The sequence below is a fragment of the Centropristis striata genome, chromosome 10, assembly GCF_030273125.1.
Source record: "Centropristis striata isolate RG_2023a ecotype Rhode Island chromosome 10, C.striata_1.0, whole genome shotgun sequence".
Classification (NCBI taxonomy): Eukaryota; Metazoa; Chordata; class Actinopteri; order Perciformes; family Serranidae; genus Centropristis; species Centropristis striata.
In genome coordinates this window covers 3,324,951-3,338,419 of record NC_081526.1, presented here as the reverse complement: position 1 = coordinate 3,338,419, position 13,469 = coordinate 3,324,951, and the positions used below count along the sequence as shown (strand labels likewise).

The following is a 13,469-nucleotide window of genomic DNA, read 5'->3' as shown; positions in this document are numbered from 1 at the left end:
AAAACACATTAAATTACCAAAAAAAGACACAAAATGAGCAAAAAAAGAGAGAGAGAGAACAAATGTGTCTGTTATTGTGGAGTATTTATTAGCCTTAACTAGCTCGGTCTGTAACAGTAAATGTGCACTGAACAACAACTCTCTGTCATTAAACCACAACACAAACTCTTCATATCACTCTGTGTAACGTGGGAACCTCCTACACTCAAACAGTGTAAATTTAGATTTCGGATTAGTGAAGTGTCTTTGAAGTAACTTGTGTTTGATATTTACATTCATGCAAATTCAAAAGCAGAAACAAAGCGAGTACTCTTCTCACTTTTTATGCAAATTTAACTGCATTTCCAAACAAAATATAGTAAAAAGAAATACACAAATGCATAATTAGAGGGGACAATCAATACATAAGCATAGTGTGAATGGTTTAATCTTGCAGCAGAGTCCATTATTCTTTTTCTAAATATGACATCATGAGTAAATTATCTTGAAGGAAAAGCTTCCCAGATCTGGAACAACTCTCTAAAAATGCCATAAAAATATAAAAAAACAAATCTATGATGAGCAGTTAACGGTTATAGGTCTCTGTTATTAACTGGTTTAGACTATATGAGAACTATGACCTTTGGCTCATATTTACACATGCAGACATCTTTTGAACTTTAGTAAATATTTAGCTTCACTAAAATCTTTCAGGTGTGACTGTCGGTTAAATAAACAGAATTATTCATGTGTTCGTCTTCTTTTAACATACACATGAAGACAAATAGAGGAAGAGGGAACTTTTTTTTCTGTCTGGAATGGCTGCACAAAAGGTCATAATACATAAATATCAGACAACTGATCATTCACAGTTCAATGAAATAGTATTTCCATTTAATGTAACTTTATACTTCTACTCCACTACATTTTAAGGCAAATATTGAACTTTCTACTCCACTACATTTATCTGACAGCTTTAGTTACTTTACAGGTTGAGATTTAACATAAAAACATGATAAATTGATTAGACTTTTTTTTAAATGAAACCTCATAAAAGTAAATTAAGTTGTTAAAATGAGCCTTATATTTACAAAATTTAAATACGTTTTACATAAAAGCATCAATGCAAATAATCAAATAATATATTTAGAATATAACAATCTGAGTGGGTTCATTCTGCATAATGAGTACTTTTACTTTTGATACTTTAAGTACATTTTGATGTGGATACTTAGTAAGTAAAAATAACAAAAAAACAAACAATTTAATGACCAAAAAACCCCCACAAAAAATGACAAAAAAAAGACACAAAATGTGCAAAAGAGACATTAAATTACCAAAAAAAAGACACAAAATGACCAAAAAAAGACATTAAATTACCACAAAAAGGGACACAAAATGACAAAAAAAGACACAAAATTACCAAAAGAAAACATTAAATTACCAAAAAAAGACACAAAATGACCAAAAAGAGACATTAAATTACCAAAAAGTACTTTAAGTATTTTGATTTGAGGACTTTTACTGTATTGGAGTAATTTCACAGTGTGTATTAGTACTTTTACTGCAGTAAAGGATTCTTCCAGCCCTAGTAGATAGATTAAAGGGTCTGGTACTGACCACCAGGTATCCGGTCCTCAGGAACAGAACCACCCCGAAGATGTTGATCATGCAGGTGGTGAAGACTCCGTCCCAGGTACCGAACAGGACCGGCTCCCACACAAACACCTTGATCCTCCACCAGGGCTGGCTGGACTACACACACACACACACACACACACAGACACACACACACACACAGACACACACACACACACACACACACACACACACACACACACACACACACAGACACACACACACACACACACACACACACACAGAGAGAGAGAGAGAGAGAGAGAGAGACACACACACACACACACACACACACAGTAGAGGTTGTTAGAGACCAGTTCACTGTGTTTAATCAGAGCGGCTCATTAAAAAACAGCAAGGTAATATTTAAGGATTCAAAACCTTAATTTTAGCTCATTTAAAAGTCTCATTTAAGTTTATTTGGAAAATACAAAAACATGATTGAAACGATGAGACTTATCAACAATAATTATTTTTGTACGACAGTGACATTTCTCATTTTTGTGCACAATCACTTTTTTAATTTTAAAAGTGCAGTATAGTGAGAATGACCCCCCCCATGGCACCAGCCATTCATATTTATATTTATATTTTTACTTATAAATTATGTTTATACTGCCATATTTATATTTTTATTAATACTGTAAATTCTGTTTATACTTCCATATTTATATATATACTTATACATTCTGTTTATACTGATATAGTTATACTTATAAATTATGTTTATACTGCCATATTTATATTTATACTTATAAATTCTGTTTATACTGACATATTTATATTTATAATATCTGTTTATACTATGTATTAATATTAATATTAATATGGCATCAGACTGTAAATGCAGAAAATCTTATTTGTGCTTTAGTTTTGGACTTTGTTTGAAAATCAAGTAACGGTAACATTTATTCTTTAGGAAACCATCTTCAAGAAAATAAAAATCAAAGAATAAGAAGAACTGAGTTGTCCTTTGCATCCTTCAACGGTTGATCGAGCAGTTTTTCAAGTTTGGGCAGAGTTGTGTTCACAAAACACACAGAACTTGAGCTTCATTTTGAGAAAAAAACCCACCACACCTGTGCATCTTCATGAAACAGATCCTGGACGTGTGTGTTGGTGTCTCCTGTCCCGTCTGTCTCCTGGTCACAGGGACGCACCGTCCAACCTATCGGCAGCGTTTCCATGGCAACCTGCAGGTGGAAACAGTGAAATGTACACTGCAAAAAACATGAAGCTTACCAAGTATTTTCTTCTTATATCTAGCAATAGTATCTTAATTATATTGTTTTGAGTATAATTTACCTACTGACCATAGTTTTATGTGCTCATTTAATTATGAGTAGTATTATTATGTGCTTATTTAATTATTAGTAGTATAATTATGTGCTTATTTAATTATTAGTAGCATTATTATGTGCTTATTTAATTATTAGTAGCATTATTATGTGCTTATTTAATTATTAGTAGTATTATTATGTCCTTATCTAATTATTAGTAGTATTATTATGTGCTTATTTAATTATTAGTAGTATTATTATGTGCTTATTTCATTATTAGTATTAGTATTATGTGCTTATCGAATTATTAGTAGTATTATTATGTGCTTATTTAATTATTATCTTATTGTGTAAAGACTTGTTTTTAGGATTAGCATTGTGAGCTTTTTCATGCTTTTCAAGCTATTCAACTGTTGAATATGGTGAGTTTTTACCTAAAATATTGGCTCCAATTGAGAGATTTAGTTGCATGTAGTTTAAATGATATTTCAAAAGCATTTTCTATCACCAAAACATGCCAGTTTCATGTATTGCTGGCTTATTTTAATGTTACTGGTACATTACTGCGGTCTGCTTTGGTTTTTAGTTGGATTTTGTAGTTACTGCAATTTTTACATTTTTATTTCTTTGAAATAAAGCACAATTGAAATATTAAACTTTGTCACAAGACAAAACAGACATCAAAAAGTTCATTTTAAGTCATAACTCAATTAGAAAAAAAATAGTAGTTACTGCAGTTAGACTTTGTAGGACAGTACAGTACTTGATAAATGTACTTAGTTACTTTCCACAGTTGTGTTACATTCTGCAGCTTCTGCTCCGAGTGAATCATAAGTTAAATGTAAAAACAGCCTCAGTGTTTGAATTCATTAATAATTGTCCACATCAGTGCAGCAGGTGTTTGTTGGCCCCGCCCACCAGGATCAATCAGCAGCAGGTGCACCACGTGGCCACCCGGATACAACAAGGTGTGACCCAGACACAACAGCTGACTGACGTCACTGCCGAGTCAGAGCCAGGATCCTGTCACATTGATTATTATAACATCTTAGATTCTGTTGTACAAGTCAACAATAAATCAGTTTGACAGGTCGAGGTTTAATCCATCATCTAACACAGAGAACAGATTTATCACTCAACTTTTACCTCAAAATTTAGCAGAAAAATAAAGTTCTGGCACTCTCCTGTTGTCCAAAAACAACTGTCAGTAAATCAGAATTAACACTGACCAAACCTAATGGACAAACTTGTCAATTTAATGTTTCATGGTGGAAAAAATTAAAATCTGCTCCAGTTTCTCGTGTGAGTTATTAGGATTATGTTTTAAATATAGAATCAAGCAATTCGGCATCTTTACTAAACAAAATCGCATTTAAATTAATATTGTTTCCTTAAATTGACGACTTAATATAGGCCTACTGGTTTGTGGTTTAACTTATAAAAGTTTGCAATTACTTTAAATGCATCCTGTTTTTTTTCATGTTTAATCTCGATCATGCATTTATGTAAAGGGCATTTTAATTTGTAACTATAAGGCTCATTTAACTACTTTTATATACTTCTATGAGGTTTAATTAAAAAAATATGTAATCAATAATCCTTTTTTCATGTTAAATCGCACCTCAAAAGTAACTAAAACTGTCAGCTAAATATAGGCTAGTCGAGTAAAAAGTACAATATTTGCCTCTAAATGTAGAATTAGAAGTATAAAGTTACATAAAATACTCGATGATTATGTCTTAAATGCAGCATCAAGCAATTCGACATCTTTATTAAACAAAATCGCATTTAAATTAATATTGTTTCCTTAAATTGACGACTTAATATAGGCCTACTGGTTTGTGGTTTAACTTATAAAAGTTTGTACTTTTACTTTAAATTACTAAATTACTAATTATTAAATTACTTTAAATACATCCTGTTTTTTTTAATGTTTAATCTCGACCTGAAAGGTAAATAAAGCTGTCAGTTAAATGTAGCCTAGTGGAGTAAAAAGTACAATATTTACCTCTAAATGTAGTAAAGTAGAAGTATAAAGTGACATAAAATGGAAATACTCAATGATGATGTCTTTAATGTTAGCATCAAGCAATTCGGCATCTTTAATAAACAAAATCGTATTTAAATTAATAGCCTATTGTTTCCTTAAGTACCCAAAAAGTTTGAAGCAGAAATAATCATTATCATTTATTTAATCACAGTAAGCGCTTGTTTGTCGCCATATTAAAGAGCAACAACACTCTGAAAGGTCTTAATTTACATTATAAATAGCAAATAGTTTACTTGAAATGATAATTAATAATTAAATAGTTTAGCGCGACGCTGAATCCATTTATGAGCTGAACAGTGACGTAACTCACCTTTCACACAGTCCCATGTGTCTCCATGTTGAGGGAAAAAGAGGAAAAGTCACATTAAACAATGATAAATAGTTTCATTGTTGCATTGTGCTGCTGTTACTCCTGCTCCTCCTGCTGTTGTTACTCCTTCTGCACCTCCTCCTGCTCCTCCAACAGCACCGTGTGTGGTGGTGACGTCAGCAGCAGCAGGTGAGCTTCAGGTCCTTGCAGGGTGTGTTTCTGTGTCTGAACCAGGAGTCTGTGTTAGTTTTGGCAGGAAGCTCCGCAGCTCATGTTGACTAATGATTAAAGGTGAGAAATACACGTAGAACTCTACATCTTATCTTTTTATTTCTGGGATTAGTTCCTAAAAAAATGGACTACAGCTTTTTTTAGGAAAAGAGATAATGTTTGAGGCCTCAAGGCTGTTTGTAGGTAGAAATATTCAGATCATTTACTGCAGTAAAAGTACTAATACACACTGTGAAATGACTCCACTACAGTAAAAGTCCTGCATTCAAAACTTACTTCAGTAAAAGTACAAAAGTATCAGCATCAAAATGTACTTAAAGTATCAAAAGTAAAAGTACTCGTTATGCAGAATGAACCCACTCAGACTGATTTTATATTCTATATTTTTTTTTAGTAATGTTGTGTCTTTTTGGTAATTTTGTGTCTTTTTTGGTAATTTTGTGTCTTTTTAAAATAATTTTGTCTTTTTTAAGTAATGTAGTTTTTTCTGTCATTTTGCTGTAATTTTGTGTATATATATATATATATAATATTATATATTATTATTGATGCATTTATGTTAATTTTCTGAAGATATGGCTCATTTTAACTACTTAATATACTGTTGAGGTTAAATTTATAAAAACTAATCTTTTTTGATTTTTATGACTTTTAATTAAATTGACATTTTTTTTTACAATATTCTAATTTTTTTAGATGTACCTGGACTTGAAATGTCCCCATTTGTGGGACTAAAAAAAGAAAATCTTAATCTTAAAAAAAACGAAAAACACGATGATAAAATGATAGAAATGCATTGACTGTAATCTACTAACTCATATAAAAAAAAAAACAATTTCAAAGTCAAATAAATACTGTGAATTATTTTATTTATAAGGACATGACACACAACAATCAAAACAACAATTGAATCAGATTGTTTACAAATCATAATATATTGCAAAAATCTAATTATATGGGTTACTTGACTGAAATTAATCAGCTACAATTAAAGCTGCACATTATTCATAAAACAAGTTCACTCGACCCAACAAGTTAAAGACCATGCAGATAATCCTCACTGTCTAACTGAAGACCCTCAACTTCTTCTTTAAAATAGAAAAAATGCCAAAAAGTCAAAGAAGGAGATTTTTTTCCCCGTCGGCAGATTGAAAGATCTTGACACAAACGACTTGTACAGAGATAAATGAGGGTAGCAATAGTGACTGCATATGATATTATACTGTACACATCAGTGCCTTAAATGACATGTTTCAAAAATAGTTTTTATCAAAAAATTCAATAATTCAGATCTTTTTTACACAAAACATTTTTTCTCTAGCTTATACAAGGACACTTATGGCCAGGTTACTGACAATAGTTAATTAAAAAAAGGAAAAAAGAAAAATCATACTGCTGATATAATTCATAAATCTCCATTTAGTTCTGCATTTTTAATTGCTTAATTGGATTTAAACGTCTTCATGAATTATTCATGAGGTACAATTAACTGAAGCAGAATCACTCATCTGCACTGTGCTTTCAATAAAAATGAAATATTTCAACCACAACACGTATTTTTTGAGATATAATCCACCTTAAAAAGCTTTTTTAACCATTTAATGCACAATATAAATGGGTCTAAAGTGACCCGACTAAGTTTTTATGTTCTATAACTTTGCAATTCATTAATTTCATCATTCAGTATTGCAGGTTTTTCTCAATTTAACTTGTTTTTGATCATCAAACGTCCTAATTTTATGTTTTAATTTCTTACTTTTTGAATAAAAAACCCTTTTTGTATAACTTTTCTAATGCACAACATGTGTCAAAAATGTCATTATGGGGTATTCTGTGCATAATTCTTAGGAAAAATGAATTTAATATTTTTTTTTCCAAATGTGGAAAAAGTGAAAACCTTCCAGATCCACTGTATGTGTGATAAAATAATACATAAACATGTTAAATAGAGTAAATATATGATTGTTTGGCCCCTCTTACTGCTAAAGTAGCTATTTGAAACAAATTACTATTATTATTATAGTATTAGGTAATTTAATTTTAAATCAAATTTGGTTGAATGTGTGTAAAATTGATAATAGTAATAATCCCAAAAATATTTTTCTTCATAAAGTATGAAAGGAAAAATGGATCTAATGTTCTGTTGTAATAATAAAAAAAAGATATTCAAATGACTATTCAAATCATAAAATAAATTGATTTTTAAAAGATAGAGACCCATGTTGTGCATTAGAAGGTGTTTATATGTTGTCACCAATTTAAAACCTGACAAAGAAGACACAAATATTAACTCTCCTATTTTATTACATTGGTGTTTTTTTCCAATAGACATTATTATTTGGTGGCTCTAATAAGTCTCAAATGTTAAAATATGTGATTTTCCAATGTAATCTGGTGGTTCTAACAACTCTTTTAAAGTTAAACCTTCAAAATAAGACAAACATAGTTACACATATACTCAAATTGTTAATTTAGTGACTCACTCAATAATACAAAAAGCTATTTTTTCTTCACAAAGTATGAAAGTAAAAATGGATCTAATGATCTATAATAATAAAAAAAAGTTATTCAAACACACAGCCAGCATGAAATAACATGAGAAATGAATGCAGGTCATTTTTTACCCATTTTGTGCATTAAAAGGTGTTTATATGTTGTGCATTAAAGGGTTAATTAACATGAAATCAAGCTTTTTAGGTGGAGTTTTACATTAAAAACCAAATCAACATTTTGTGGTGGGTGGGTGTCTTTTCATTACTAACATCTGTATACAGTAATTCCCATAAAAAAATGCAAAATCAACTGCATTAACTTACAAAAAAAATGATCAGAAATCACTTTAACCAGTCATTAAATTAAAGAAAAAAGTCTAAATTTTCTTCTGAAAACAGTGGTGAGATATATATACAAACCTCTTGTCAGCAAGTGATTCATTGTTGAAGGTAATAAATGCTGGAAAACTAATTAATGTGCCTTCCACTGACATTAAAAAAAAAAAAAAGTGTCTCTTGCACAAGCCTTGTCTCTCTATCGACACAAAGATCTAACAGTACTTCTCAGAAGAACATAAAAATATACAATGTATTTACAGCAGGATTTATATTTGTCTATACATTCTAGTGGGAATGTTCAATGAGCAGAAAATAAAGCATTTGATGATGAATGTGGGTGCTCTGTGTCCCTGATTGTCCGTAGAGTTGTAACAAGAGGGAGCTTAACATCGACTTTTCAAACCTAATTTTTGATGGCGCATATAAAAACAGTGTTTTACACAATAGCACCTAAAGATATCAGACATACTTGTAGCATGAGAACTCACTCAATCACGTTTCTTTTTCCTGGACAGATGTGACTTAATACGGATTTCTAGCAACAACAAAAAAAAATCAAAAATGATCAAAAAATGACAGATAATTAACCCTTTATCAGGCGAAGAACCGTATTTGGTAACTAACAGCGGATATCCGAAATAAAAAATGAAAATATTTTGAGAAAAAAAGTTGCACATTTACTAGATTAAAGTGGCAGATCTACACGAAAAAAAGTCGCAGATTTAAGAGATTTAAAGTAGCAAATCTGCGTGAAAAAAAAGTCACAGATTTATGAGAAAGAAGTGGGGAAAAAGCAACTTTTCTCGCAGATTCACCACTTTAAATCTCGTAAATCTGCGACTTTTTTCGCACAGATTTGCCACTTTAATCTAGTAAATCTGCGACTTTTTTTTGCACAGATTTGCCACTTTAAATCCCGTAAATCTGCGACTTTTTTCTCTCAGATTCGCCACTTTAAATCTCGTAAATTTGCCACTTTAAATCTTGTAAATCTGCAACTTTTTTCGCACAGATTCGCCACTTTGAATCTCTTACATCTGCGACTTTTTTTGCAGATTTGCCACTTTAAATCTCGTAAATCTGCGACTTTTTTCACACAGATTTGCCTCTTTAAATCTCGTAAATCTGCGACTTTTTTCACACAGATTCGCCACTTTAAATCCTGTAAATCTGCGACTTTTTTCGCACAGATTTGCAACTATAATATCGTAAATCTGCGATTTTTTTCGCACAGATTTGCCACTTTAAATCTCGTAAATCTGCGACTTTTTTCGCACAGATTCACCACTTTAAATCTCGTAAATCTGCGACTTTTTTCGCACAGATTTGCCACTTTAAATCTCGTAAATCTGCGACTTTTTTCGCACAGATTTGCCACTTTAAATCTCGTAAATCTGCGACTTTTTTCGCACAGATTCACCACTTTAAATCTCGTAAATCTGCGACTTTTTTCGCACAGATTTGCCACTTTAAATCTCTTAAATCTGCGACTTTTTACGTACAGATTCACCATTTTAAATCTCGTAAATCTGCAACTTTTTTTACACAGATTCAGCACTTTAAATCTCGTAAATCTGCGACTTTTTTCACACAGATTTGCCACTTTAAATCTCGTAAATCTGCGACTTTTTTCTTGTAGATTTGCCACTTTAATCTAGTAAATTTGCAACTTTTTTTCGCACAGATTCGCCACTTTAAATCTCTTAAATCTGTGACTTTCTTCGCACAGATTTGCCACTTTAAATCTCGTAAATCTGCGACTTTTTTCTTGTAGATTTGCCACTTTAATCTAGTAAATTTGCAACTTTTTTCTCGAAGTTACCAAATATAATTCTTCGCCTGATAAAGGGTTGAAACATGATTTCATATACACACACTGCAACAAGCTCAGTCAATGAGATTATTCCTTCCTAGCACAGATAATAAAAGCTTGAGAGTTAATCTCAGTGCTATTACCTGCTAAAAATAATAATAAAAATATGTATGATTTATGGGCTGAATTAAATAAAGCTCCCAGATCTCAACCTGTTACAGACTGAAGAGGTTGATAGCTTATATGTGTCGTTATTGTGCAAGTGGAATTAGTAGCCTTAGAGCACGGACTAGGAAAAAATACAGAAATACATATACAGGAATGAGTATCGGTAGAGGAGAGGATCAGGGCCACACATGGAAAAAATACTTGAGTTCTGACTTTATTCTCAGATTTTTAAGTCAGAATTCTGAGTTTAAGGTCAGAATTTTGAGAACAAAGTCAAAATTCTGAGTTTGAAGTGACTTTAAAGTCAAAATTCTGAGTCTAAAGTCAAACATCTCAGTTTAAAGTGACTTTTAAGTCAAAATTGTGAGTTTAAAGTCAAAATTCTGAGTTTAAAGAGACTTTAAAGTCAAAATTCTAAGTTTAAAGTAAAAAAGCTGAGTTTAAAGTGACTTTAAAGTCAAAATTGTGAGTTTAAAGAGACTTTAAAGTCAAAATTCTAAGTTTAAAGTAAAAAATCTGAGTTTAAAGTGACTTTAAAAGTCGAAATTGTGAGTTTAAAGTTAAAATGAGTTTAAAGCGACTTTAAAAGTCAAAATTCTCAGTTTAGAGTCAAAATTCTGAGTTTAAAGTGACTTTTAAAGTCAGAATTCTGAGTTTAAAATAAAAAAAATGAGTTTAAAGTCAGACTTCTGAGTTTAAAGTCAAAATTCTGACTGAGAATAAACTGAGAATAGTCAGAACTCAAACATTGTTTCCATGTGTGGCCCTGACTCTCTTCCATATATGGGAAAGCATAGAATAATGAAAGAAAAAGAAAAAAAGAAAGGCACAAATGCTAAACTAATAAAAGTGGAAATCCAAGCACTTCATTTCCATGTGTACTGCCTTTCAGAATAAAACTTTGAGTTTCAATCAATACATCGAGGGGTCGAATCACAATATTGTTTCCCCCAAAAACCTGTGCATCTTCCAAGAAGAACAATCAAAGAACTATAAAACTGCAGCTCCGCTATCAGAGCTGCGTTAGAAGTGACGAGATCATGTGTAATTTCAAATAATCCAAATCTGAAAGTTACAGACTACATTCCCTGTAGTGAAAAATTGTGCAAATTGTACAAAAAAGTTAAGCACAATCCTCTGAAGTAATTTCATTACAACACAAACTGCTGAAGGGAAGTATTAAAGGCCTGCCAAGCAGCTTTTTAATACCTACATTTTATATTTTCGGGGGTTATTTTTTTCATTTTTCATTAAATTCTGTGCCACGAAGGGAATTTATTAAAGGCACAATATGCAGGATTCGTCACATTCGGTTTCTAAAAACAGCATTCAAACTTGATTATACCGCCATTGTTATCTTCAATTTTTCCTTCATTTTAATGCCTGGTACAACTAAAGGTACATTTGTTTGGACAAATATAATGATAACAACAAAAATAGCCGATAAGAGTTTAATTTAAGAGCTGATATCTAGACATTTAACATGGTTTTCTTGATAATAACCAAAAACATTATCAATAAAACCATGTTAAATGTCTAGATATCAGCTCTTAAATTAAACTCTTATCAGCTGTTTATGTTGTTATCATTATATTTGTACCTTTAGTTGTACCAGACATTAAAATGAACAAGAAAGTAAGGTAAACTTTTTTCTATGACTGTATTTTTGGTCATTTTGTGTCTTTTTCGGTCATTTTTACATCTATTTTTTAGTCAATTTGTTTCTATTTCTATAATTTTGTGTCGTTTTTTGGTCATTTTTGCATCTGTTTTGTCATTTTGTGTCTTTTTTAGTCATTTTTACATCTACAGTCATGGAAACATTCTTGATAATTACCAAAATCATTAGTTATCTGTGCTTAAATTAAACTCTTATGAGTTATTTTTGTTGTTATCATTATATTTGTCCAAACAAATGTATCTTTAGTTGCACCAGGTATCAAATAAACAAGAACTTGAAGAAAACAACGGTATAATAATTTTTCCATGACTGTAGACATTGAAGAAAACAGAGAGTTTACTTTTGAATGACTCTATACATTGTCTTGTTTTGTTTTTTTAAAGGAAAATCCTGCACATTATACCTTTAATAATCCTGCATATTATACCTTTAATTAAAGTAATTAATTTTCTTTTAAATTGATGATTTAGAAGTATAACTTTAGAAGTATAACTACTCCTTTTTTTTGCATCACACCCACTAAATTAGGCCCAAATCTGTAAAATTAATTTTAAAAAATCAGATAAATACAATCAGTTAAATCTTTTCTGTAGCATTCTCTACACATTTCATGTGGACACACCCGTCTCAGGTGACTGTAAAGTGACTTCAACATAAAGTGAAGAAGAATCTAATTAAGTTGTCATTTCAGGAGACAATTTACGAAGTTACACTGCTGGAAAAAACCACTAAGTTTCTAGGAGTGGACTTAAATATAACCAGATAAAGAGCGAGGGGGAGGTAGCTACAGTAAGAGCAGAAAGGCATTATATATATAAATAGGGCCTATGTTTTAATAATAAGTGGAAATATTGCATCAAGCAGCAAGAGTGATTGACAGCACGTTAAACATAAACTCTGTGGCAATGGTCTGAGAGAATATTTCACTCTTATTTCTTGCTTTTTACTTTGGTCGCTTAATCTCTCAATGTTACATTCTGGAGCAAGAAATATTAGCCACGCACAGCTGCAATTAGTCTGTTTTTAAAGGGGGAAATGCTAATTATTATGATTATTTTCGTTCTATAAGGTTGCACTTAAAAACAAAACAATATGTTTTATAAGAAAATGCGGCAACACTTTAGATTAGGGAACACATTCAACATGAATTAGCAGCTTATTAGCATGAAAATAAGTAACATATTGGCTCTTAATTAGTCATTATTAAGTAGTTATTAATGCCTTATTATGCATGGGCTTATTATACAACCAGTAAGACATTAACACTCTGGAGTTTGGGGCTATTTTGATTCTGAGTTTAAAGTCAAAATTCTGATTTTAAAGAGACTTTAAAAGTAAAAATTCTGAGTTTAGAGTCAAAATTCTGAGTTTAAAGTCAATTTAAAAGTCAGAATTCTGAGTAAAAAGTGACACTAAAGTCAAAAATCTGAGTTTAAAGTGACTTTGAAGTCAAAATTCAGAGTTTAAAGTCAAAATTCTGATTTTAAA

The 13,469-nt window shown here is 31.1% G+C and overlaps 1 protein-coding gene across 1 annotated transcript in view; it reads right to left on the bottom strand.

Annotated features, from left to right (window-relative positions):
* slc12a8 (solute carrier family 12 member 8) overlaps nt 1-5,383 on the bottom strand; it is a 40,230-nt gene extending 34,847 nt beyond the window's left edge. The window contains exons 1-3 of the mRNA XM_059343055.1: nt 5,258-5,383; nt 2,697-2,810; nt 1,600-1,734 (exon numbers count right to left, since the gene is read on the bottom strand). Coding sequence (XP_059199038.1) covers nt 1,600-1,734; nt 2,697-2,804 — 243 coding nt within the window. The 5' untranslated portion in view covers nt 2,805-2,810; nt 5,258-5,383. The remainder of the gene's footprint in view (nt 1-1,599; nt 1,735-2,696; nt 2,811-5,257) is intronic.
* Between the last annotated feature and the right edge of the window lie 8,086 nt (nt 5,384-13,469).